The 26,652-nt window shown below is 43.7% G+C and overlaps 1 protein-coding gene across 1 annotated transcript; it reads right to left on the reverse strand.

Moving 5' to 3' along the window:
- LOC109206497 (tubulin alpha chain-like) lies at positions 1,458-3,468 on the reverse strand. The gene is made up of 4 exons (XM_019369321.1): positions 3,201-3,468; positions 2,831-3,065; positions 2,374-2,744; positions 1,458-2,289 (listed from the first exon to the last, which is right to left on the reverse strand). Exons 1-4 carry the CDS (start codon positions 3,291-3,293, stop codon positions 1,636-1,638), a joined length of 1,353 nt encoding a protein of 450 aa, XP_019224866.1. The 5' UTR covers positions 3,294-3,468; the 3' UTR covers positions 1,458-1,635.

A 26,652-nucleotide genomic window follows, 5' to 3' on the forward strand; every position in this document is an offset into this window, starting at 1 on the left:
CGTTGACCAACAGTCCAATAAAAGGTAAAACACGCCCTACCCCCTCCTACCCCCTTCCCCCCCCCAACTTTAATATAACCCCTAAGTTTATTAAATTACACTTTGGCCCTATTTCTACTACTAAATAAACCCCCCCCCCTCCCCCCCCCAAATTCTTCTTCATTTTTTCCCACAAAAAATCAATCTTCTCTCTCAAATCTCTTACATTCTAACATTCTATCTATATTATTCTCTCAATTTTGTTACTATCAACTATCAACTATCAAGTGATAACTTTCATGTTTCAAGTATTTGGGTAAATTTTTGGAGCAACTTTCAAGCTTCAAAGTCTAGAGCTGAAGTTTTATGGGAAGATATGGATGATATAACAGGTTTTGATTCCTCTATTGATGATGAACTTGATTCTTATCTTAATCAAGGATTGGAAAGTATTAAAGACGAAGAAGGCAAGGAACAACTTTTGCCATGGTGGAGTGGGCGTGGCAAGGCTTTTCCAACACTTTCAATAATGGCCCGAGATATCCTGGCTATTCAAGCATCATCAGTAGCATCGGAGAGTGCTTTTAGCGCGGCAAGATTTCAAATTGGAGATCATAGACATGCATTAGCGGAGGACAGTCTAGAGATTTCCGTATTATTCAGAGATTGGATTAATTCAGAAAGAAAAAATCTTGGGTTTGAATTAACCACTAGGGAAGAAGAAGAATACAATGAGATACTTACCACTGGGAGCGATGACGGCATGGTCATGGAACATCAATCAACATTGCCAATTCCATTAGAATGTCCGAGAGATATTATTGATAAGTTACAAAGAAGCCATATAGGAGTTTACAAATATTAGTATGATAATTTGTAATTGGCTACTACGAGGTCTAGTTCAAACAAAACCCTTCCTAGAAGCATCGGAGAGTGCTTTTAGCACGGCAAGATTTCAAATTGGAGATCATAGACATGCATTAGCGGAGGACAGTCTAGAGATTTCCGTATTATTCAGAGATTGGATTATTTCAGAAAGAAAAAATCTTGGGTTTGAAAAATTAACCACTAGGGAAGAAGAATACAATGAGATACTTACCACTGGGAGCGATGACGGCATGGTCATGGAACATCAATCAACATTGCCAATTCCATTAGAAGTCCGAGAGATATTATTGATAAGTTACAAAGAAGCTATATAGGAGTTTACAAATATTAGTATGATAATTTGTAATTGGCTACTACGAGGTCTAGTTCAAACAAAATCCTTCCTAGAAGGTGGCTGCGTAGATTAGGTCCTTGTTGTAAAAACCTATCAAACTTAATAACGTGCCAGAGTAAATATGTAGGAATTGATTGATGATGATTTTACACTTCTTAATTAGTTTAACTTGAAGTTAAACTGAAACGTATAAAAGGTCATTAGTTGGTTAAAACTAATAATAGCCAGACCCCATCAAGGAGATTACCACAGAGAATTAGTTGGATATTTTGTTAAGCTCGGAGATTAAGAAATTGAAAATAACAAACTACATATCCAGAAGAAAGCTTAATCATTACATCAACCTACTGAATATGGACTAATTCCAATTTTAGCTACCAATGAGACCATTGGCTACATAATCATCCAAACAAAACATACAGAAATTAACCTAATTAATACTCCTCAACATCATCATCTTCGCCATCACCAGATTCACATCCAACTTCCTCATAGTCTTTCTCAAGAGCAGCCAAATCTTCCCTAGCCTCAGAGAACTCTCCTTCCTCCATACCCTCACCCACATACCAGTGGACAAACGCCCTCTTCGCGTACATCAAATCAAACTTGTGGTCAATTCTCGAGAAAACCTCAGCAACACTTGTGGAGTTTGAAATCATACAAACAGCCCTCTGAACTTTCGCCAAGTCTCCGCCAGGAACAACAGTAGGCGGCTGGTAATTAATACCGCACTTGAATCCAGTTGGGCACCAATCCACAAACTGGATGGTCCTCTTTGTCTTAATTGTGGCAACAGCAGCATTCACATCCTTAGGCACAACATCGCCTCGGTACATCAAACAACAGGCCATGTACTTTCCATGACGCGGGTCACACTTGACCATCATAGACGACGGCTCAAAAGCAGTGTTAGTAATTTCTGCAACAGAAAGCTGCTCGTGATAGGCCTTCTCAGCTGAGATCACAGGCGCATATGAAGAAAGCATGAAATGGATCCTTGGGTATGGAACCAAGTTAGTTTGGAATTCATTCACATCCACATTCAGAGCACCATCAAATCGCAGAGATGCTGTCAGCGATGAGATAACCTATAAATCAAACAGATTCACCCAAATCAATAAATCTATTACTCAATCTAAGCAATCCTTTAATAACTATTTAAAGTTTAATACCTGAGAGATGAGCCTGTTGAGATTGGTATAAGTAGGCCTTTCAATGTCCAAAGATTTACGGCAGATGTCATATATTGCTTCATTATCCAAAAGGATAGCAACATCAGTGTGCTCAAGAAGGGAGTGAGTGGAGAGCACGGAGTTGTAAGGCTCAACAACAGCAGTAGAGACTTGAGGTGAAGGGTAAATGGTAAATCCAAGCTTGGATTTCTTTCCGTAGTCAACAGAAAGTCTCTCCAGAAGCAGAGAACCAAGCCCTGAACCAGTCCCACCGCCAACAGCATGGAACACCAAAAAGCCTTGAAGCCCAGTACAGTTGTCTGCTAACTTCCTTATTCTATCAAGGCACAGATCCACTATCTCCTTACCAACTGTCACCGTATAAAACCACAAAATGCTTAGAAAATAAAACTCGCCTTTTATGTTAAACATTTGGGTGGAAAGTATTCATTCTTACTTGTATAATGGCCTCTAGCAAAGTTGTTAGCAGCGTCTTCTTTGCCGCTAATGAGTTGTTCAGGATGGAACAACTGGCGATAAGTTCCGGTTCTCACTTCATCAATGACAGTGGGTTCCAGATCTACGAAGACAGCACGAGGGACGTGTTTTCCAGCACCAGTTTCGCTGAAGAAAGTATTGAAGGCGTCGTCTCCTCCGCCAACAGTTACGTCACCAGGCATTTGTCCATCCGGCTAGACAAATTATCAAACACCAGACGGTCAATATCAACACACAAAAAATTGAACAGATTTTCGCCATAAACAAATAATCATAAAATTTTTAAAATAGAACTAAAATGATTGAAATAGAGAGATTAAAGAACTGACCTTAATGCCATGTTCGAGGCAGTAAAGCTCCCAACAAGCGTTTCCGACTTGGATTCCTGCCTGACCAATGTGGATCGAGATGCACTCTCTCATTTTTTGTTTTTCAAAGAAATTGCAGAGACCGTTGTAAAATAGTGTGTATAATAGATGAAATTTTATGACAGGAGTGAATTGAATAAAGAGGACTAGGGTTTGAAAGGAGGGAGTGTTTATATAGGAGGGGGGAAGAGGAGTCGGCAGATGGTATTTCGAAATTTGAAATGGTTTACAGCTGTGTTTGTGACCGTTGCCGCTCCTTTTTCGTTTTTCGAAAATTTTGAATTCCTTCATTCCTTTGGGCCTCACGGTACTGGACCGAGCTCATAAACACGTTAATAAACGTAGGCTAAAAATTGGTAGAAATGGCGTGGGGTAGCCACTATTTAAGGTGGTATTTATTTTTTATCCATCAATTTTAATGTTGAGCAAAAATAGCTACTACTTTATTAAAATTGATGTGAAAAGACATTTTTACCCTTTCTTCCATTGCTTTTCTTCTCAAACTCTCGCTTCTCTCTCAAGTTCGATACCCACTAGTTTTTCGTTTTCTTTCCAGGAGATATCCTAGTTTCAATTTCTAACATATTTTTCCTCTCAAATTCATTTCTCTATTCTTCCTTTCTACCTTCTTCAACCTCAGTCTCTATCTCTAATCTGTTCTCTTGTTCAATTACATGTATAGCCGGAAAAAAAAAACATGTATAGTCGAACAATGGAGTTTTCTGCTCACTCTTAGTTACCGTGTAATCATTTGAGTGACTACTACTTGTAATTTCTCATTTAGCAATAAATTCCCATTTTTTCGATTTAATTTGTAATTTCAATTCTCAATCACATTATAGCAGAATGGAAATAACCAGTAGCAACGACGCCATTACTACTAAAACTTAAGGACAATAGGTCCTGAAGTCTTGAACTTAGACTAACAAGCTCTAAAGTTAAGGACAATAGGTCCTGAAGTCCTGAACTTAGACTAATAAGCTCAAAAGTTAAGGACAATAGGTTCTGAACTTAGGATAAGAAGCCCAAAAGTTAAGGACAATAGGTCCTGAACTTAGACTAACAAGCTCAAAAGTTAAGGACAATAGGTCATGAACTTAGACTAACAAGCTCAAAAGTTAAGGACAATAGGTCCTGAACTTAGGATAAGAAGCTCAAAAGTTAAGGACAATAGGTCCTGAAGTCCTGAACTTAGAGTTACAAGTTCAAAAGTTAAGGACATGTAGTCCTGAAGTTAAGTTCAAAAGTTAAAGACATGTAGTCCTGAAGTCCTGAACTTAGAGTTCCAAGTTCAAAAGTTAAGGACATGTAGTCCTGAAGTCCTGAACTTAGAGTTACAAGTTCAAAAGTTAAGGACATGTAATCCTGAAGTCCTGAAGTTAAGTTCAAAAGTTAAGGACATGAGCAGAAGGGTATTTTCGTTCGGGCAGTTAAAGTTTATTAAAGCAGTGGCTAAAGACTAAAGATATTTTAAGTAGTGGCTTAAAAGTAAATACATGTGTTATTAGTGGCTAACCGTGCACTTCCCTCTAAAAATTGCATGGTGCGCCCTATTTGGTCGCCCCTTTTTAACCTGTAGCCACTTTATTTTTTTGTTTGCACTCGTACCCGCATTTTTGTTAAAAGCCTTTTAAAAAGACTATTTTGCCCTTCTTTATTAAAAGACTATTTTCTCTCTAAGTATACGCCAGTCCTCTACTATCTCTGTCTCTCTCTCCGTTCTTCGCGTCTCTGATTTGTTCTTCTCTGAAATCAAACAGTTTTCGTCATTCTTTTTGATTTTTCAACTGTTTGTTCCCCAATAACATTAGGTATAATCACAGGTACATTGCATTAACTTTTTGGGTTTTGTTTAGTATTAATTTTTACAATTTAATTTCTGATTTGGTTTTGATAGTCATGTTAGTTGAATGGTTTCCCTTTTTTTATTTATGATAAAATAGTTTCCTAGGGTTTACTTTGATTAGTGCATTAGTTTTACTTTTACGATTGTGTTTTTAGGTTTTCTGAACACGTGTTTGTATTTTTTATGAAAATTCCATAAATTCTTCAGTGATTTTTGGAGACGTCGAAATTTTTATAAATTTTGAGAGTTAAATAAATGATACTATTAAAGTGTGAAGTTTATAATACCTCAAGTATACCTTAGTTTTAGGAGCTGAAGTTTTGTTTCGTGTTTTGTATTTTTTGTTATATTTCTTATGAACTTCAGCATTATTTTGGAGTTGAATTTATGTTCTGTTTTTGTAAAAACTACAACATATTTTTGCTGAAGTTTTTGTTTTGTAACTGGTGAACTTCATCATTCTAGGAGCTGGCGTTTTGTTTTGTATTTGTTGAACTTCAGCATTTAGCAGCTGAAGTTTTTGTTTTATATTTGTTGAACTTCAGCCTTCTTACAGCTGAAGTTTTAACTGATTTTTTTAATAATGTTGTGACGTTATTTTTCCTATCTTTTACTTTTTTTGAACAGATGGCATCTACGAAATCCAAATCACCGGCAAATCCTAAAGCACCTAAAGATCCTAAAGCACCTAAACAACGTAGAATATGCACAGGTCCTTCAGTCCATGTTGCTCCACCTACAAAACCAGGGGATAGATATTATGAGTTTCGAGATTGGTATAACTGTCGTGCTTACTGGAAGGGGAACCACGATTTGAAGAGTTTAATTGCAACTTTCTTGACTCTTGCACAACAGGATAAGCTTAATAATGGTACATTTCGGTATATTATGGCTATGTAGAATTTCAAATGCAGCATGAAGTTGATTCATTATTTGTGTCTTTCTCGAATATTCACCAATGGTCGAGACTCCATTAGTTTCAAGATTTTTGGCCATGATGTATCGTTCACCCTTGAAGACTTTCACATTATGTCCGGTTTGCGGATCATAACACATAATGTTGAAAAACCAATTAAATGAGAGAGCAAGATTCTGAAGCGCTATTTTGGGAAGTCTAAGGGTGTGATCTTGAAGGACATTCAAGATTTTATGTCCCAGAATAAAATTCAAAAGGATGATGTGAATTTCAAACACATATGCGAGAGTGATGAAGATGCTGTGAAGCTTATGGAAATTCTTGTTGTGGAGTCTATTTTGTTTGGAAAAAGGAATGAATCAACTGTGCTGGAGGAGTATGCAGCTATTATTGAAGATGATAAGGCTTGTGCTGAATATCCTTGGGGTAATGTGTCTTATGAGAAACTCATTACCTCAATGAAACATGCATTGGACAACCAGGACAAATATCATTCAACTGAGTATACTGTTGGTGGATTTCCATTTCCGTTATGTGCTTGGTTCTATGAGCGCTTCCCAGATATTCGGGAGAAGTATTTAAAAGAGGGCGAGTACCTTGATGCCCCTCAGGTTCCCAGGATGTTACGTTATGTATGTGTGGGAGAGCCTAAATATAGAGAACTTCATGAGGATTAGTTCAGTTTTCATAGTGTAAGTTAATATTTTTTTATTTATTTTTGTAGTTATGTTAATATGTTGACGTATTAGTTTTATTTTATTTTCATAATATACTTTTTTGTCCCCAGACCCCACCTTGTGGGACTATACTGGATAGTAGTTGTTGTTGTTAATATACTTTTTTGTATTAAATAGAAATATCGTACGTTTAGGGTATTGGATATAATTCCTAATGTAACGATCCGGCCAGTCGTTTTGAGAATTTACGCTCCGATCCCCTATTAACAGCTTTCCTCGTGTTTATTTCTACTATTGTGGTTTGTCAGGAAGATTCGTTTTGAGTTACGGAGTGTTTTGGGACACTTAGTCCCTAAACGAGAGCTTAAACTTTAGAATTTAGATCATAGTTGGAACAGTGTGAAGACAGCTTCGGAATGGAATTCCGTCAATTTCGTTAGCTCCGTTGGGTGATTTCAGGCTTAGGGGCGTGTTCGAATTGTGTTTTGGATGTCCGTAGCTTATTTAGGCTTGGAATGTCGAAAGTTGAATTTTTGTAGTTTCCGATTGATAGTGAAATTTTGATATCGGGGTCGGAACCCGATTCTGAAAGTTGGAATAGTTTCGTAGTGTTGAATGTAACCTGTGTGCAAAATTTGGGATCAATCGGACATGGTTTGGTTGGTTTCATCATTGGTTGTAGGATTCTTGAAATTTCAAGTTTATTAGGCTTGGGTTGGAGGGTGATTCGTGGCTTTAGTGTTGTTTGATGTGATTTGAGGGTTGGACTAAGTTCGTATGATGTTTTAGGATTGGTTGGCATGTTTGGTTGTGTAACGACCCGACTGGTCGTTTTGAGCAATTTCGTCCGGTTCGGCAGTTTGAGTTCACGAGTAGCTTCATACTATGTGTATCGACTTGTGTGCGCAGTCCGGGTGTGAAAGCGGAAAGCTTTTATGTGAAAATATGAAAAATATAGTAATTTCTAGAGTTAAAATTTGATTTTTAGTTGGCTTTGATCAACATTTTTGGTAAACGGACCCGGATCTGTGTTCCGACGATCCCGGAAGGTCTGCGGTAAAATATGGAACTTGGGCGTATGCCCGGAATTGAATTCCGAGGTCCCTAGCCTTAGAGAACAATTTTTGAAGAAAATTGTTGTGTTGGTTTTTAAAGGAAATAAATAAATGAATTAATATTTGAACTCGTTGGTATCGGGCCCGTATATTGGTTCCGGAGCCTGGTACAAGTTTGTTATGATATTTAAGTCCTATCTGTGAAATTTAGTGAGAATCGGAATTGATTTGACGTGATTTGGACGTCCGGTTGAAAAGTTAGAAAATCATGAGTTTTGAGGTTAAATTCTTAGTTTTTGATGTTATTTTGATGATTTGATCACACGAGCAAGTCTGTATGATGTTTTCAGACTTGCGTGCATGTTTGGTTTGGAGCCCCGAGGGCTTGAGTGAGTTTCGGATAGGTTTAGGCTATGTTGTGCTTGTTTTTGGATGCTTCATCGTCGTTTTTTCAAACAAAAATGATAACACATTGAGCAAATGAGATCCAAATTCAGTTTTTATTGAACCATTAGATTCGTATCGCAATTACGGAGCCATAGGAAAAAGAATGATCGAATTTGGACATCATATGAGGAAGTTATGCTCATTTTCGTGTCAGGAAAAATTGCTGGTTTCTGGTGTGGTCGCAAATGCGAACTTCTTCATCGCAATTGCGATGCCCAGTTCGCAAATGCGAACTTTTTTTCGCAAATGCGACTTTTGCTAGCCCTTCCTTGTTCGCAAATTGCGAGGGTTCGCAATTGCGTACCCTGGGTCGCAAATGCGACATCTGAGGCCTGTTAAGTGAGATATTTGACGAGATTTTTACCCATTTTTCAATTTTCTCAAACTCTAAACCTCCATAGGCGATTTTCCAAAGACCCAAACTTCTCCAAATCATTGGGTAAGTGTCTCTAATCAATTTCCAACTATATTTTGTGATTAATCTTAGATTTAACATCAAATTCATGAGAATCTAAAGGAAAATTTAGGGAAAATTGTGAAATCTTTAAAAAATGTAAAATGATGATTTGAATGACCAAATGGTATTAGAATTAAATAATTTTTGCATGGGTGAACTCGTAGCGGAATGGACGTTCGGTTTTTTGTAAATTTTGTCGGGTTCCGAGGTGCGGGCCCGGGGAGTTGACTTTTGTTGACTTTTTGCAAATTGTATAAGAATCATAGTTTTGTCAATTGAAATTGTTTTCTCTTGAATTGTTTTGATGTATTCAAGTCGTTTTTGGCTAGATTGAGCCGAGCGTTGATGAATCGGTAAAGGAAAAGCTAAATTGAGTATTGAATTGGCCGGATTGATGTAAGTATCTTGCCTAACCTCGTGTGGGGGACTTCCCCTTAGGATTTGAGTCTTCTATGTTGATTGTAGTCCGTGTACGCGAGGTGACGAGTGCGTGCTCGGACTTATTTGTGGAAAGTTGGCCTTTTAGAGTTCTTAGGTCCTTGTATTCACTAAGTATGAATTCATTCTTGATATGATCGAGCTTCCATTTACTAGTTTCACCTCTACATGCTTTAATTGGAATTAATTGCTTTATGATTCATTCTTATTGCCTATTTATTGAGTTAGCAAATCTAATGTGCGTACAAGCATCTTTTTCCTTTTATTTTTGAATTTGGCACTATTTAAATAAAAAATAACCTTGACTCTTATTTTGCTTAATTGAAGATTTTTACCTCTTCTATTGTCATGCTATCTTTCATAACTGCTTGTCTTTATTGGAAACCATTATTATCTCTCCTGTAATTGTTTAGTCTTAATTGAGGTTATGATTATCTTCCCGCTGCTCATCCTTAATTGAAATTGTTGTATATTCTTCGTAAATTGCCCAACCTTAAATGAAGTTTAGGTATCCTAAATTTAGTTGACATTTCCTTATTTGGAATTATTTGATTCCTGTTAGCTTCCTTGTTGTTGAACTACATATTGTGGGATCGTTGCTTCACATTATTTTCTCCCTTGTTGAGCTGTTCTTATTACGTTTAGTATTCTCTATTGTGGTTATTCCTTGTGAGCTAGTTTTACCGTCTCCTTGTGATCGAAAGTTCTCGAGTTGATTTACTTGTCGTGTTCTTGTATATATTGTCATTGTTGCTGTGGTACTTGTTGTGGTGGTGCACGAGGTTTCTGCCGTGCGGTTATTGATATTGTGATGCACGAGGTTTCTGCCGTGCAGTTATTGTTATGGGGTTGCACGAGGTTTCTGCCGTGCTATTGCTACGATTGACATATTGCGCATGTGGCAAGACAAGGTGGGAACATTATGATGCACGTGTGGGGAAACAAGGCGGGCACTTATTATGTTATTATTTGCACACGTGGCGAGACAAGGTGGGCTATGTCAGGGGTTGATTGTGATGATTTGTGATGGCTTGGGGGCATTCTTGCTGTTTGATATTGTGTTGTGGTATGCTTACCTGTATGAGTTTTATCTGGTGGAAGTTGTGAGAAAACATCTTACGTGCCGTCCGTTATTTTCCTTATGCTTATTAGCTGGTAGTAACTATGTTAAAGCACTTGCACAAGCATGCACGTAATTGAACACACCCATTGGATATGAAGTTCTCCTGATATTGCTGAGTATAGATGTACACCCTCGTCTACTTGTCATATATGTGAGAGTAGCTCTAGTTAGTAAGTAAGTTATCAGCGTGACCATGAGTTGTGATGGGGGCACAGGATGCCAAGTGTTAGGGTTTAGGTATTGAGACCCGTGAGCTATAAGTTGTCCGAGGTTCAGTATTTTGTGGAGTCTGTTGGCTAATACTTGATGTGAACACTGTCGTAGGTTCTGAGTTATTGCTTACCTTTACTGTATTTGTGATTTAGGTTTTGGGTTTGTTATTTCGCTCGCTCTTCTATGTCATTATTATGGTATTTCCGCTGTCACTTGCTGTTTTTCTTCCCTTACTGTGATTGTTGTATTGTTAGCCATATACATCATGTTCCGTTGTTCCTATGCTTATATTTGTACAGTTTATTAGATCGGTAGGTGTCTTGACTGTTCCTCGTCACTACTCCACCGAGGTTAGTCTTGATACTTACTGGGCACTGGTGTGGTGTGCTCATGCTACTCTTCTACACATTTTTGTTGTGCAGATCCAGGTGTCGATCGTTAGTAGCTGTGCGGACCATTGCTGAGGAGACTCAAGGTAAACCTGCTGCTGTGTTCGTAGGCTTCAGAGTCACCTTCTTACTTGTATTCAACTGTTTTCACTCCTTTCGAAACAGTTTATATAGAAGTAGTAGCCAACTCTGTAGAGCTTATGACTTGTACTACCGGGTTTTGGGAATATGCTCATTATATAAAGGATTAATTCCAGAAAAGTTTTAAGATGTTATTTGTTATTGTTGATCTTCTGTAAATATTAGGCTTACCTAGTCCTTAAGACTAGGTGCCGTCAAGAAACCCAGCGGAGGGGAAATTGGGTCGTGACAGGTTGAGTTTCCAGGGGCCTCAGATGAGTTCGGATACTTAACGGAAGTTGATTTGGACTTGGGCATTTGCTGATATTGCCGAACCTGCTATAACCGCACCTACGTATGTGCGACCGCAGGTGCGGCGCCGCGAAAACGGCTTGGTAACCGCAGAAGCGAGTTTGGCCTTGTGCTCCAGGGACCGCAGATGCGACTGGGAAACCACAGATGCGGGACCGCAAATGCGGCCCAACAATTGTAGATGTGGCCCCAGCCCGGATAAGTGGATTTCGCACCTTCGATGCTTTTCCCGCAGGTGCGGGACCGCATCACGACCGCAGAAGCGGAAATCGCTGGGCACAAATATGAAATTCTGATGGTTTGAAGCTCATAACATGAAATTCGATTTTGAGCTCGGGACAAGGCGATTTTGTGAGTATTTTGAAGAGAAAATCAGTGGGTAATGATTCCTAACTCCTTTTTGAATATATCCCATTAACCTAAGCTTAATTTCATCATTTAATTTCGAATTTGGGGTGAGTTCGTAGGCCGAATTTTGGGATTTTGATCGAGATTTTGGTATCAGATTTAAGTGATTTTTTTTCGAGTGAACTCGTGAGTGAATGGGTATTCATAGTCCGTACTTTTTACCCGATTTTGAGATGTGGGCCCGGGGAGGATTTTTGGGCGTTTTATCTATTTTCTTGACTTAGCTTCGATTCCTTTAGCTAAACTCGTTGTTTGTAGTTATATTTGCATTATGAAATTGATTTGATTAGATTTGGGCCACTCGGAGTGGGATACTCGTGGCAAGAGCGTGATTTCAGATTGATTGAGCTTGGTTCAAGGTAAGTGCCTTGCGAAACCTTGTGTGGGGGAACTCCCCTTAGGATTTTGGTATTGTTGTTATATGAATGCCGTGTACGTGAGGTGACGAGTGCGTACACGTGCTAATTGTTGAAAAACCCCGTTTTGATTATGTAAATATCTGTGTTTTCTTCTAATTGAGCAATACTTGTACTTGAAGTTTCCTGTTTAGCTTAGGAAAGCATGATTATGTGACTTAACTGCCTTATCTGCTTAAACTGCTTAGCATGCTTAGAGTAGAAATTCCTGTTTTTCTTGAATAGAATTGTAGATTTCCTTTCTTGAGACTGTTGTGTGTTTACTTTTGGACTACGGGACGGTATCCCGGGAGATCCCCCTTGCTTGCTTACTTTGGGACTACGGATCGGTATTTCGGGAGATCCCCCTGCACCTTTATATTTGGGACTACGGGACAGTATCCAGGGAGATCCCCCTGTACTGGCTATTTACTTTAGGGACTACAGGACAGTATCCCGGGAGATCCTCTGCACATTTATGTTTGGGACTACGGAACGTTATCCTGGGAGATCCCCTGTTGTTATCACTGCTTACTGAGTTGTTCCTTCCTAAGATTTCATCTTTCTTTGACTGTTAGCATCTTTAATTATACTGTTACGTTTTATACTATTTTACCTTATTATATATTTATATAACCAGTAGGGCCCTGACCTTCCTCGTCACTACTCGACCGAGGTTAGGCTTGGCACTTACTAGGTACCGCTGTGGTGTACTCATGCCCTTTCCTGCACATGTTTTTCATGCAGATCCATGTTCTTCTTCTCAGCTGTACAATAAGTGAGGCGAGGGGATTTCAGAGACTTCGAGGTATATCTGCCGCATCCGCAGACCTAGAAGTCCCTTTCTACTCTTCCTACTGTTATAGACGTTTCCCTGTATTTCCTTTGTTATTAGATTTCTCGAGTTCGAAACCTTATGTAACTTCTTTAGCTTGTGATTCATGAGATTCCGAGTTTTGGGAGTTTTTTCATTCAGTTTGTGAGAGTGTTATTATATATGCCGAGCGACATTATAACCTTCTTTATTATATTACTCATAATTTGCTAGCTTCGTACCTTTTAATTCTTTTTCCGCTAATTGTTAGGCTTACCTAGTCGTAGAGACTAGGTGCCGTCACGGTAGTTCATGGAGGGAGAACTTGGGTAGTGACAAGTTGGTATCAGAGCTCTAGGTTCATAGGATTCATGAATCACAAGCCGATTTATTAGAGTCTCGTGGATCGGTACGGAGACGTAGGTACTTATCTACGAGAGGATGTGTAGCTGTTAGAAAGATTCCACTTCATTTGATTTCCTTGTCGTGCGAGATTTTTGATTTCAAAATTCCAAACCTCTATCTTCTATTCTCTCACAGATGGTGAGGACACGAGCTACCGGAGATGACCAGGCACTCGCGCCCCCTGATAGAGCCGTCAGAGGTCGGGGACGAGGTAGAGGCCGAGGACGCGCACGTGGTGCAACTAGAGCACCCGTACGAGCTACTACAGAGGAGCCACCAACAGCTCCAGCTGGAGCCCAGGCTCCTGACACGCCTACTGCTACTGCTACTCCAGCTCTCGAGGAGACCCTTGCACAATTTATGAGCATGTACACCACTCTAGCTCAGGCAGGGTTGCTTCCTCTTGCTGCTGCTACATCTCAGGCGGGGGGAGGAGCACACACTCCCGCCGCCCGCACTCCTGAGCTGCGAGTGCATGTTAATCAGGTCCCAGAGATTATACCGGCACCGCCTGTAGCCCCAGTTTATCCCGTGGAGGCTTGAGAGGTTCAAGAAGTACCGGCCTCCTACATTCAGTGGCCTAGCATTGGAGGATGCTGAGGGATTTCTAGAGGAGTGCCACTGTATCCTCCGCACTATAGGTATATCAGGATCGAGTGGGGTTTCTTTCACTGCCTTCCAGCTTTGAGGAGCAGCCTATCAGTGGTGGCGTCCTTTTGAGTTAGATAGTCCAGGTGAGGCAACATCCCTTACATGGACTCAGTTTTTAGATATGTTCTTGAGGGAGTATGTCCCTCAGAGCCTCAGGGACGCATGGCGCGCGGAGTTTGAGCATTTGCACCAGGGTTCTATGACTGTTTCAAAGTATGCTGTCCGTTTCAGTGACTTTGCTAGGCATGCACCGGCCTTGGTTTCTACGATTCACGAGAGAGTTTGCCGGTTTATTGAGGGGCTTATTCCCTGCATCAGATCTAGCATGGCCCGGGAGTTGGAGATGGATATCTCTTATTAGCAGGTGGTAAGTATTGCTAGGAGAGTAGAAGGCATGCATGCTCGGGATAGAGAGGATAGAGAGGCCTAGAGGTCTCGAGAGTCGGGCCATTATTCTGGTGCCCGTACCCCAGCTGCAGTTCGTCATGGTAGTGGTTATATGAGTCGCCCCGTTCATTCAGCTCTTCCAGCAGCCAGTGGTATTCCAGCTCCTCTTAGACCTCAATAGCCTTATTATGCACCTCCGGTATCTAGTGCGCCTCCTGCACGGGGTGCTTTCAGTGGTCAGTCCAGCAGACCTGGCCCGAGCCAGTCACAGCCGCCACGTCCTCCTAAAGCTTGTTTTGAGTGTAGTGACATATGCCATATGGTGAGGGATTGCCCCAGACTTAGGAGGGGTGCACCTCCGCAGACTTCTCCGCCACAGCGTGCTCCGCAGAGTTCCCAGGCTATGATTACAGCACCAGTTGCTACCCCACCTACCCAGCCAGCTAGAGGTGGAGGTCGGGGAGGTAGAGGTCGCCCTAGAGGGGAAGGCCACGCCAGATACTATGCTCTTCCTGCCCGTACTGAGGTTGTTGCCTCGATTCTGTCATCACAGGTATTTTTCTGGTCTGTCATAGAGATGCATCGGTTCTATTCGATCCAGGCTCCACTTATTCTTATGTGTCCTCTTATTTTGCCCCACATTTGGACATATCTCAGGATTCTTTGAGCTCCCCTGTTTATGTTTCTACTCCTGTGGGAGATTCTCTTGTTGTGGACCGCATTTATCGATCGTGTTTGATTGCTCTTAGTGGTTTTGAGACAAGAGTCAATTTGTTATTGCTCAGCATGGTAGATTTTGATGTTATCTTGCTCTTAGATATCCCGAAGACTGCTTTCAGGACTCGGTATGGTCCTTATGAGTTCCTTGTTATGTCATTTGGGCTGACCAATGCCCCAGCAGCATTTATGCATTTGATGCACAGTGTATTCCGGCCATATCTTGACTCGTTCGTCATTGTCTTTATTGACAACATTCTAGTATACTGCCGGAGTCGGGAAGATCATGAGTAGCACCTGAGGACAGTGCTTCAGACTTTAAGGGAAAAGAAGTTATATGCGAAGTTCTCGAAATGTGAGTTCTGGTTGGATTCCGTGGCATTCTTGGGTCACGTAGTATCGAGTGAGGGGATCAAGCTGGTTCTGAAAAAGGTGGAAGCAATGCAGAGTTGGCCCAGACCATCCTCAGCTACAGAGATCCATATTTTTCTTGGCTTAGCGGGTTATTACCGTCGATTTGTTGAGGGATTTTTATCTATTGCAGCACCTATGACCAGGCTGACCCAGAAGGGTGCTCCGTTCAGGTGGACGGAGGAGTGTGAGGAGAGCTTTCAAAAGCTCAAGACAGCTTTGACTACAGCCCCAGTATTGATATTGCCTACAGGTTCGGGGTCTTATACTGTCTATTGTGGTGCCTCGAGGATTGACCTCGGAGTGGTATTGATGCAGGACGGTAGGGTGTTTGCCTATGCATCCAGACAACTAAAGGTGCATGATTTTCCTGTCCATGATCTTGAGTTAGCTGCTATTGTTCACTCCTTGAAGATCTGGCGTCATTATTTGTACAGTGTTCCTTGTGAGATCTATACTGATCACCAGAGTTTGCAGCATCTGTTCAAGCAGAAGGACCTTAATTTGCGCCAGAGGAGGTGGTTAGAGTTGTTGAAGGACTATGATATCACTATCTTGTATCACCCGGGCAAGGCCAATATGGTGGTCGATGCTTTGAGTCGCCGGGCGGAGAGTTTGGGGAATTTGGCTCATCTACCAGCAGTAGAGAGGGCCATGGCGATGGATGTTCAGGCCTTAGCCAGCCAGTTTGTGAGATTGGATCTTTCGGAGCCCAGTCGGGTCCTTGCTTGTGTGGTTTCTCGGTCTTCCTTGGTTGATCGTATCCGGGAGCGTCAGTATGATGACCCTCATTTGCTTTTCCTCAAGGACAATGTTCTGCATGGCGATGCTAGAGATGTGACCATTGATGATGATGGGGTATTGAGGATGCAGGGTCGGATATGTGTGCCTAATGTTGATGGGCTTCGAGAGTTAATTCTAGATGAGGCCCATAGTTCGCGGTATTCCATCCATCCGGGTGTCGCGAAGATGTATCAGGATTTGAGGCAGCACCACTGGTGGAGAAGGATGAAGAAGGATATAGTTGGGTTTGTTGCTCGGTGCCTCAATTGTCAGCAGGTAAAGTATGAGCACTAGAGATCGGGTGGCTTGCTTTAGCAGATAGAGATTCCGGAGTGGAAGTGGGAGCGGATCACCATGGACTTCGTAGTTGGACTTCCACGGACCTTGAGGAAGTTCGATGCCATATAGGTGATTGTGGATCGGCTGACCAAGTCCGCACTCTTCATCCCTGTGTGTTCTACCTATTCTTCACAGCGGTTGACTAAGATTTATATCCGGGAGATTGTTCGTCTGCATGGTATTCCAGTTTCCATCATTTCAGATAGAGGTACTCAGTTCACATCACGATTTTGGAGGGCCGTACAGCATGAGTTGGGTACTCAGGTGGAGTTAAGCACAACATTTCACCCCAGACGGACGGACAGTCCGAGCGCACTATTCAGATTCTTGAGGATTTTCTCTGTGCGTGTGTGATGGAGTTTGGAGGTTCTTGGGATCAGTTCTTGCCACTGGCGGAGTTTGCCTACAACAACAGTTACCAGTCCAGCATTCAGATGGCACCATATGAGACTCTGCATGGTAGGCGGTGTAGATCCCCGGTGGGTGGGTTGGTTTAAGCCGGGCGAGGCTAGATTATTGGGCACAGACTTGGTTCAGGGCGCTTTGGAGAAGGTTAAGGTGATTCAGGATAGACTTCGCACAGCCCAGTCCAGACAGAAGAGTTATGCGGACCGCAAGGTTCGCGATGTTTCATTCATGGTTGGAGAGCGGGTCTTGCTTCGGGTTTTGCCTATGAAGGGCGTTGTGAGATTTGGGAAGAAGGGGAAATTGAGTCCGAGGTTTATTGGTCCCTTTAAGGTATTGCGACGTGTTGGGGAGGTTGCTTATGAGCTTGCCTTACCTCCCAGCTTGGCAGGAGTTCATCCGGTATTTCATGTTTCGATGCTCCGGAGGTATCACTATGATCTGTCGCACGTGTTGGATTTTAGTTCAGTCAAGCTGGATAAGGATCTATCTTATGTTGAGGAGCCAGTGGCTATCAGGTTCGGAAGCTGAGGTCAAAGAGTATTGTTTCAGTAAAGGTTCAGCCGGTCGAGGAGGCGACTTGGGAGACCGAGCAGGATATGCGCAGCCGCTACTCTCATCTTTTCACCACTTCAGGTATGTCTCTATTGTCACGATCCATGTTCGCCCTCCGTGAACAGTCATGACGGCACCTAGTCTCTACGACTAGGTAAGCCTAACAAATGCAGAAAAGAAATAATTGCGGAAAAGAAACTAATAAAAACCGAGATAACAAAGTATAACAGTGTTTATGATGCCGCCCGGCATATAACAATCCAAGAATTTCAACCTAACACTTCCAAAATCCGGAACCCCATGAATCACAAGCTAAGAGTACATAAAATGCTCTAACTCCAGAAATGTCTAACAACAACGAAGATATAGAAGGGCTATACTACTACAGAGAATGGAAAGGGACTCCTCGGTCTGCGGACGCGGCATATATACCTCGAAGTCTCTATAGAAAGCGCCTTGCCTCAAGGGTGATAAGACTGAGTGGAAGTACCTGGATATGCACACGCAAAAACATGTGCAGGAAAGGGCATGAGTACACCACAACGGTACCTAGTAAGTGCCAAGCCTAACCTCGGTCGAGTAGTGACGAGGAAGGTCAGGGCCCTACCGGTCATATACAATAATATATAAGGAAGATGAGCAGTAGTAAAGAAATACAGATAATAAGAGAAACAACAACTACAACCAAGGCAAATAATCACAGAAGGTATACAACCAACGCAGAGATAACAACTGGGGTTCTACCAGGATCCCGTCCTGTAGCCCCAAAAGTAAATAATCAGTGGATCTCCCGTGTGCTGTCCCGTAGTCTATATCACTGTGCAGGGGGATCTACCGGAATACCACATCCGTAGTCCCAAATAAACAAGTGTGATGACCCGGCCCGTCATCACTTGAGTTACCGCCCCGTTTTCCCCATTTTCTGCTTCCTTATGTTTTATTATAAGAGTCCTGAGTGAATGAGTCGATTTGGATTGGTTTTGGATGGAAATGAGACACATAGTCTCTTTAAGGAAGGTTTGTCTTGGAAAAGTAAACCGGATGTTGACTTATGAGTTAGAGGGCTCAGATGTGATTTTTGGTGACTTGGTTAGCTTCGGGGGATGATTTATGGCTTGGGAGCGTGATCGGAATTGGTTTTGGAGGTCCGGTGTAGAATTAGGCTTGAATTGGCAAAGTTAGTATTTTGGCGAATTCCGGTTGATAGGTGAGATTTTGATCCGAGGATCGGAATGGAGTTCCGAGAGTTGCTGTAGCTTTGTTAGGCGATTTTGGATGTGTGTGCAAAATTTCAGGTCGTTCGGAGGTGTTTTGGTCGGGTTTTTGATCAAATGCGTAATTCGGAAGTGTTAGTAGAACTTAGGCTTGAATTCGATGTAATTTGATGGTTTTGGTATTGTTTATGGTGTTTTGATGGTTGGAGCAAGTTTGAATGATGTGTTAGGATGGGTTGGCACTTTTGGTTGAGGTCCCGGGGGCCTCGGGGTGATTTCGAATGGCCCATCGGGATGATTTTGGACTTGGTAAGATTGTTATATATCTGGTATCTGGTATGCATCTGCGGAAAAGGAACCGCAGATGCGATCGTGCAGGTGCGGAAGAAAGATCGTAGGTGCGGTCATTGGCTGGGATGGAAGAATCTGCAGATGCGGTAGGGGGAGCCGCATCTGCGAGGCCGCAGATGCGGTAGAATAGTCGCAAGTGCGTAAAGGTGAGGCCTTGGTGCTTCCGCAGAAGCGGACAAGTATCCGCAGAAGCGGGGTCTGCATATGCGGATAGGGGACTGCAGAAGCAGTCGTTGGTTTAATGAAGATCCGCAGAAGCGGAACTATAACCGCAGAAGCGGTAGCCGCAAGTGCGGAAATGGAACCGCAGATGCGAAAATCACTGTTCTCAGAAGGGTTTTTAAAGCTCATTTTGTTCCGCGAGCATAAGTCCATTTTCACCATTTTTGATCGACCTTGAGGGCTCTTGGACGGAATTTGAAGAGGATTTCGACTAGGTGTGATTGGAGGTGAGTTCCTTGGCCTAAATACATGAATTAATGGTAGAATTTACATTGAAATTTGTGGAAATTCATAAAAAGAGGGTAAAGCTAGGGCTTGGGAACTTGGTATTTCAAAGTGGAATTTGAGGGGTCAAATGGACTTCGATTTTGGTAATTTTGATATATATAGACTCGTGGCGAGATAAGGAATCCGGTGATGTTAATTTTCTGATTTTTCAAGAAGTGGGCCCTAGGCTCGGCTTTTGTCAATTTCGTGAATTTCGATGTTTTTCGAGTCTTCTCGATTGGGTTATATTCCCTTAGCCTACTGTAATGTATTCGTTGTGGTTTTGGCCAGATTCGACGCGCGAGGAGGTTGATTTGCGAGGCAAGGGCATAGCGAGCTAGGATTTTGGCCGGCTTGAGGTGAGTAATGGTTATAAATGATGTCCTGAGGGATTGAAACCCCGGATTTGGACAACATAGTGCTATATTGAGGTGAGACACGCGCTGCATGTTGAGCGTGGGGTCCATTACTACTGGGGATTTGGACTTGGTCCATCCCGATCGATGTTTCTACTGTATTTTTGACTGAGACTTAACTGATATCATTATAGTCTGGGCTAGTTGCCATGTTTGGGGCCTTGTGCCGACCTGTAGAACCCTTAGGGGCATTTGTACTGATTGACCTCACTTCACTTGTTATATATCATATCCTCAGTCATGTTTCTAACTGTTTAATAAAATATGAACCGGCTTTTGAAATAGCCAAACCCAAACTGGGAATAATATGTGGGCTGGGATCCCTATCTTATTTTAGTATGCACGAGGGGCGAAGTTTATATTGACTGAGAGGGGTTGAAAACCCAATAGTGAGGATGACTGATATGTTATGGATCGGGCTGCACGCCGGAGCAAGATATATATATATATATATATATATATATATATATATATATATATATATATATATATATATATATATATATATATATATGGATCGGGCTGCACGCCGCAGCAGTATATTATATGGATCGGGCTGCACGCCGCAACAGTATAGCGCTTGGGGTGTATGAGCCCCTCTGGAGTCTGCACACCCCTAGTGAGCGCAGTCGACTATTATTATTGGATCGGCCTTCACGCCGCAATAGTATATATATATATATATATATACGCCGCACGCCGCAGCACTATACTATATGGGTCGGGCTGCACGCCGCAGCGGTATAATTGTGATTTCGGTTATCGTGAGGAATAAATGAGTTGAGTATTGGTTTAAAGGATTTTGCCTGACTTCTTCAATTTGTTGCTGTTTAAATGTTCTTACTGCTTTGATATAGAACTGCTTAGCGCTTTTGCGAGATTTCTTTCCGTCAGTCATTATTTATTATTACTCACTGAGTCAGAGTACTCACATTACTCCCTGCACCGTGTGTGCAGATACAGGTATCCCTGAGGTGTAGATCGAGCTATTTCTGCTGTCCAGATTTCACCGGAGTCATCGAGGTAGCTGCATGGCGTCCGCAGACTCGATTTCTCCCTCTATCCTCTTTACTTTCAGTATCTTAGACTATCTTTTGTTTAGGCTGTTTCTCAGACTTGTATTAGAGGCTCTTGACTCGTGACACCGGATCGGTGGGCTATGTAGTGATGTTACCTTGATTTCCGCACATTTTATCTTCTGTTGCAAATTTCTATACATGTTAAGTTGGTTTTTAAACCCTGTTAGTTGGTAATGAACTCTATATGAGGGATTGAGAGTACTGAATTGGTCGGGCTTGCCTAGCATTGTGTTGGGCGCCATCACGATCGGGGTTGGGGTCGTGACAAGTTGGTATCAGAGCCTAGGTTACTAGGTCTCGCGAGTCATAAGCCGGTTTAGTAGAGTCTCGCAGAGCGGTACGGGGACACTTGTATTTCTCCTCGAGAGGCTGCAGAACCTTTAGGAAAATTCCACATTCTTGAAATTCTTGTCGTGCGAATTTGTTGATCCGAATACTAAACTTCTCCTTATTCTATTCTCTCATAGATGGTGAGGACACGAGCTACCGGACATGGCAGATGACCACCAGTGCCACATACTGAGGCCACCAGAGGCTGTGGACGCGGTCGTGGTCGTGGCCAAGGCAAAGCAGTGAGGGCAGCATCTATTGATCCACCAGCTGCCCCAGTTTCGGATCAGGTTCCAGCAGTACCAGCTCAGGCACCGGTTGTGCCCATAGTGATTCCTGGCCTTCAAGAGACATTAGCTCAGATCTTGACAGTGTGCACGGGCCTGGCTCAGGTGGTTTCAGCCACCACAGCAGCAGCAGCTACTTCACAGGCCGGGGGAGGCAATCAGACCCCCGCTGCTCGCACACCTGAGCAGGTAGTGCAGGGATTACAGACTCCAGAGGCACCTCCAGCTCAACCAGTGGTACCAGTGCAGGAGTTCAGGCTTCCAGTTATGCCCGAGGACGAGCAGCGTCGCCTCGAGAGGTTTGGTAGACTCCAGCCTCCGATATTTAGTGGAGCTGAGGGCGAGGATGCCCAGGGTTTTCTTGACAGATGCCAGCGGATGCTCCGTACAGCGGGGATTCTTGAGTCCAGTGGTGTGGCTTTTACTACTTTTCAGTTTACTGGAGCTGCCTTCACTTGGTGGGAGGCGTATGAGCGGCGTAGGCCGGCTGGTGCAACACCTTTGACTTGGAAGGAGTTCTCCACTCTCTTCTTGGAGAAGTATGTACCGCAGTCTCGCAGGGAGGATCTGCGCAGACAGTTTGAGGGGCTACGGCAGGGAGATATGACAGTGTCCCAGTATGAGATGAGATTTTTCTGAGTTGTCTCGTCATGCAGTTTGGCTGGTTCCGACAGATCGTGAGCGTATCCGGAGGTTTGTTGATGGTCTCACCTACCCTCTTCGTGTTCTTATGACTAGGGAGCGAGTGCTGGGTGCCACATTCGAGGAGGTGGTTGATATAGCCCGAGAGATTGAGGCGGTTCACCGTCAGGATCGAGATGAGAGGGAGGCCAAGAGGCCTCGGGGTTTTGGTAGTTACAGTGGTGCTCCTTCGAGGGGCCAGTTCCAGCAGGGTCGGGGTCGTTCTTTCAGGCCCGCTCAGTTAGCCCGTCCCGAGTATCGCGGGGCATCTTCAGGTCGTGGTTATTAGGGTTCTCGGCAGAGTCAGCCATCTCTCAGCGCTCTTCCAGCACAGAGTTCATCTCGTGCTCCGTCTGCTCAGGGTTCTTCCAGGCCGAGTGCATTAGCTAGTCACTCTGGCGCGAGGGGTTCCCTTCAGTCCCAGTCCCCAGCACCTGGGAGTTGCTATGAGTGTGGAGAGTTTGGGCATATGCGGAGGGAGTGTCCTCGTCGTGCTGCTAGCTCATCTCAGCAGAGGGGTCAGCCCTCATCTTCTGGTCCAATTTCTTCAGCACCCGCCCCGCCAGCTAGGTGTGAGGGTCAGGCAGCCAGGGGTCTCCCCAAAGGTCGCGGTCGATCGGGCGGTGGTCAGGCTCGTTTTTATGCTCTTCAGGGCAGGATAGATGCTATTGCTTTGGATGCTGTTATTACAGGTATTATTTCAGTCTGCCACAGGGATGCCTCAGTTTTATTTGATCCCGGTTACACCTATTCCTATGTGTCCTCATATTTTGCTCATCATCTGGGTACGACCCGAGGGTGTCTTGCTTTACCTGTCCATGTATCTACCCCGGTGGGCGATATTGTTGTTGTGGACCATGTATACCGGTCATGTTTGGTTACTATTGGGGGTCTGAAGACCCGAGTTGATCTGTTGCTATTGAGCATGGTGGATTTTGATGTTATTTTGGGCATGGACTGGTTATCTCCGTGTCATGCTATTCTAGACTGTCATGCTAAGATAGTCACTCTGGCTATACCGGGTGTACCGAGGATCGAGTGGCGTGGTATGACTGACTATGTTCCTAGCAGGGTGATCTCATTCTTAAAGGCCCAACGTATGATTGGGAACGGTTGCCTTTCCTATTTGGCGTTCGTGAGAGATGTTGGAGCCGAGACTCCTAGCATTGATTCTGTCCTGGTTGTGAGGGAGTTTGTAGATGTGTTTCCTGCAGACCTGTCGAGCATGCCGCCGGACAGGGACATTGGTTTTGGTATTGACCTGGTGCCGGGCACTCAGCCCATTTCCACTCCACCATATCGTATGGCACCAGCAGAGTTGAAAGAATTAAAGGATCAGCTTCAGGAACTCCTAGATAAGGGGTTCATTCGGCCGAGTGTGTCACCGTGGGGTGCACCGGTTCTATTTGTGAAGAAGAAAGATGGCACCATGAGGATGTGCATTGACTACAGGCAATTGAACAAAGTAACGGTGAAGAACAAGTACCCCCTGCCTCGTATTGATGATTTGTTTGACCAGCTTCAGGGAGCGAGGGTGTTCTCCAAGATTGACCTCCGTTCGGGCTATCACCAGTTGAAGATCAGGGATTCGGATATTATGAAGACTGCTTTCAGGACTAGATATTGGGCACTATGAGTTTCTTGTTATGTTCTTTGGGCTAACCAATGCCCTGGCAGCGTTCATGCACTTGATGAACAGTGTATTTCGGCCTTATCTGGATTCGTTCGTCATTGTTTTTATTGATGATATTCTGGTGTACTCGTGTAGTCAGGAGGAGCACGTACAGCATTTGCGAGTGGTATTGCAGAGATTGAGGGAGGAGAAACTTTATGCAAAGTTCTCCAAATGTGAATTCTGGCTCAGTTCAGTGGCTTTCTTGGGGCATGTGGTGTCCAGCGAGGGTATTCAGGTCGACCCGAATAAGATAGAGGCGGTTCAGAGTTGGCCTAGACCGACCTCAGCCACGGAGATTCGTACTTTCCTTGGGTTGGCAGGTTATTATCGCCGGTTTGTTCAGGGATTTTCCTCTATTGCATCGCCCTTAACCAGGTTGACTCAGAAGGGTGCTCCATTTGTATGGCCGGACGAGTGCGAGGAGGGCTTTCAGAAGCTCAAGACAGCTTTGACCACGGCTCCAATATTGGTTTTACCATCAGCTTCAGGTTCCTATACTGTATATTGTGATGCTTCGAGAGTTGGGATTGGATGTGTATTGATGCAGGAGGGTAGAGTTATTGCATATGCTTCTCGCTAGTTGAAGCCCCACGAGAAGAACTACCCTGTACATGATTTAGAGTTGGCTGCTATAGTTCATGCTTTGAAGATTTGGAGGCACTACTTGTATGGCGTATCTTGTGAGGTATTCACCGATCATCGCAGTCTTCAGCATTTGTTCAAGCAAAAGGATCTTAATTTGAGGCAGCGGAGGTGGCTAGAGTTACTTAAGGATTATGATATTACCATTCTGTATCACCCGGGGAAGGCCAATGTAGTGGCCGATGCTTTGAGCCGAAAGGCAGTTAGTATGGGGAGTTTGGCATATATTCCAGTTGGGGAGAGACCCTTTGCAGTTAATGTTCAGACCCTGGCCAATCGGTTGGTGAGACTAGATATTTCGGAGCCCAGTCGGGTGTTGGCTTGCGTGGTTTCTCGGTCTTCCTTATATGATCGCATCAGAGAGCGCCAGTATGATGAACCACATTTGCTTGTCCTTAAGGACAGGGTTCAGCATGATGATGCCAGAGACGTGACCATTGGTGATGATGGTGTGCTGAGGATGCAGGGCCGGATTTGTGTGCCCAATGTGGATGGGCTTCGGGAGTTGATATTGGAGGAGGCCTACAGCTCGCGGTATTCCATTCATCCGGGTGCCGCGAAGATGTATCAGGACTTGGGGCAGCATTATTGGTGGAGGAGGATGAAGAAGGACATTATAGGATTTGTGGCTCGGTGTCTCAACTGTCAGCAAGTGAAATATGAGCATCAGAGGCCGGGTGGTGTACTTCAGCGGATGATTATTCCAAAGTGGAAGTGGAAGAGGATTACTATGGATTTCGTGAGTGGTCTCCCTCGGACTTTGAAGAAGTTTGATTCGATTTGGGTGATTGTGGATCGGCTGACCAAGTCCGCGCACTTCATTCCAGTATGTACTACCTATTCTTCGGAGTGGCTGGCAGGGATCTTTATCCGGGAGATTGTCCGATTGCATGGAGTTCCAGTGTCTATTATCTCAGATAGGGGTACTCAGTTCACTTCTCAGTTCTGAAGGACTTTTCAGCGGGAGTTGGGTACACAGGTGGAGTTGAGCACAGCATTTCATCCTCAGACGGACGGACAGTCCGAGCGTACTATTCAGATATTGAAGGACATGTTGCGTGCCTGTGTTATTGATTTTGGAGGTTCTTGGGATGGGTTCTTGCTGCTTGCAGAGTTTGCCTACAACAACAGTTATCAATCGAGTATTCGGATGGCTCCGTATGAGGCATTGTATGGGAGGTGGTGTAGATCTCCTGTTGGTTGGTTCGAGCCCGGAGAGGCTAGGCTATTGGGGACAGAGATGGTTCAGGATGCCTTGGAGAAAGTGAAACTGATTCAGGAGAGGCTTCGTACAGCTCAGTCGCGTTAGAAGAGTTATGCGGACCGGAAGGTTCGAGATGTGTCTTATATGGTTGGTGAGAAGGTCTTACTGAAGGTTTCGCCCATGAAGGGTGTTATGCGGTTTGGAAAGAAAGGGAAACTGAGTCCGCGGTTCATTGGGACTTTTGAGGTACTTAGGAGGATTGGAGAGGTGGCCTATGAACTTGCCTTGCCACCCAGCTTGTCGGGCGTGCATCTGGTATTTCATGTATCTATGCTCCGAAAGTATCCCATGTATTAGACTTCAGCACGGTTCAGTTGGATGATGATCTGACTTATGATGTAGAGCCAGCAGCCATATTGGATAGCCAGGTTCGAAAGTTGAGATCAAAGGATATAGCTTCGGTAAAGGTGCGGTGGAGAGGTTGGCCCGTGGAGGAGGCTACTTGGGAGACCGAGCGAGAGATGCGGAGCAGATATCCTCAGCTGTTTGAGACTTCAGGTATGTTTCTTGACCCGCTCGAGGACGAGCGTTTGTTTTAGTTGGGGAGGATGTGACGACCCGTCCCGTCGTCATGTGGTTACCGCCCCGTTTCCCCCATTTTCTGCTTCCTTATGTTTTATTATAAGAGTCCTGAGTGAATGAGTCGATTTGGATTGGTTTTGGATGGAAATGAGACACATAGTCTCTTTAAGGAAGGTTTGTCTTGGAAAAGTCAACCGGAT

The sequence above is a fragment of the Nicotiana attenuata genome, chromosome 2, assembly GCF_001879085.1.
Source record: "Nicotiana attenuata strain UT chromosome 2, NIATTr2, whole genome shotgun sequence".
Classification (NCBI taxonomy): Eukaryota; Viridiplantae; Streptophyta; class Magnoliopsida; order Solanales; family Solanaceae; genus Nicotiana; species Nicotiana attenuata.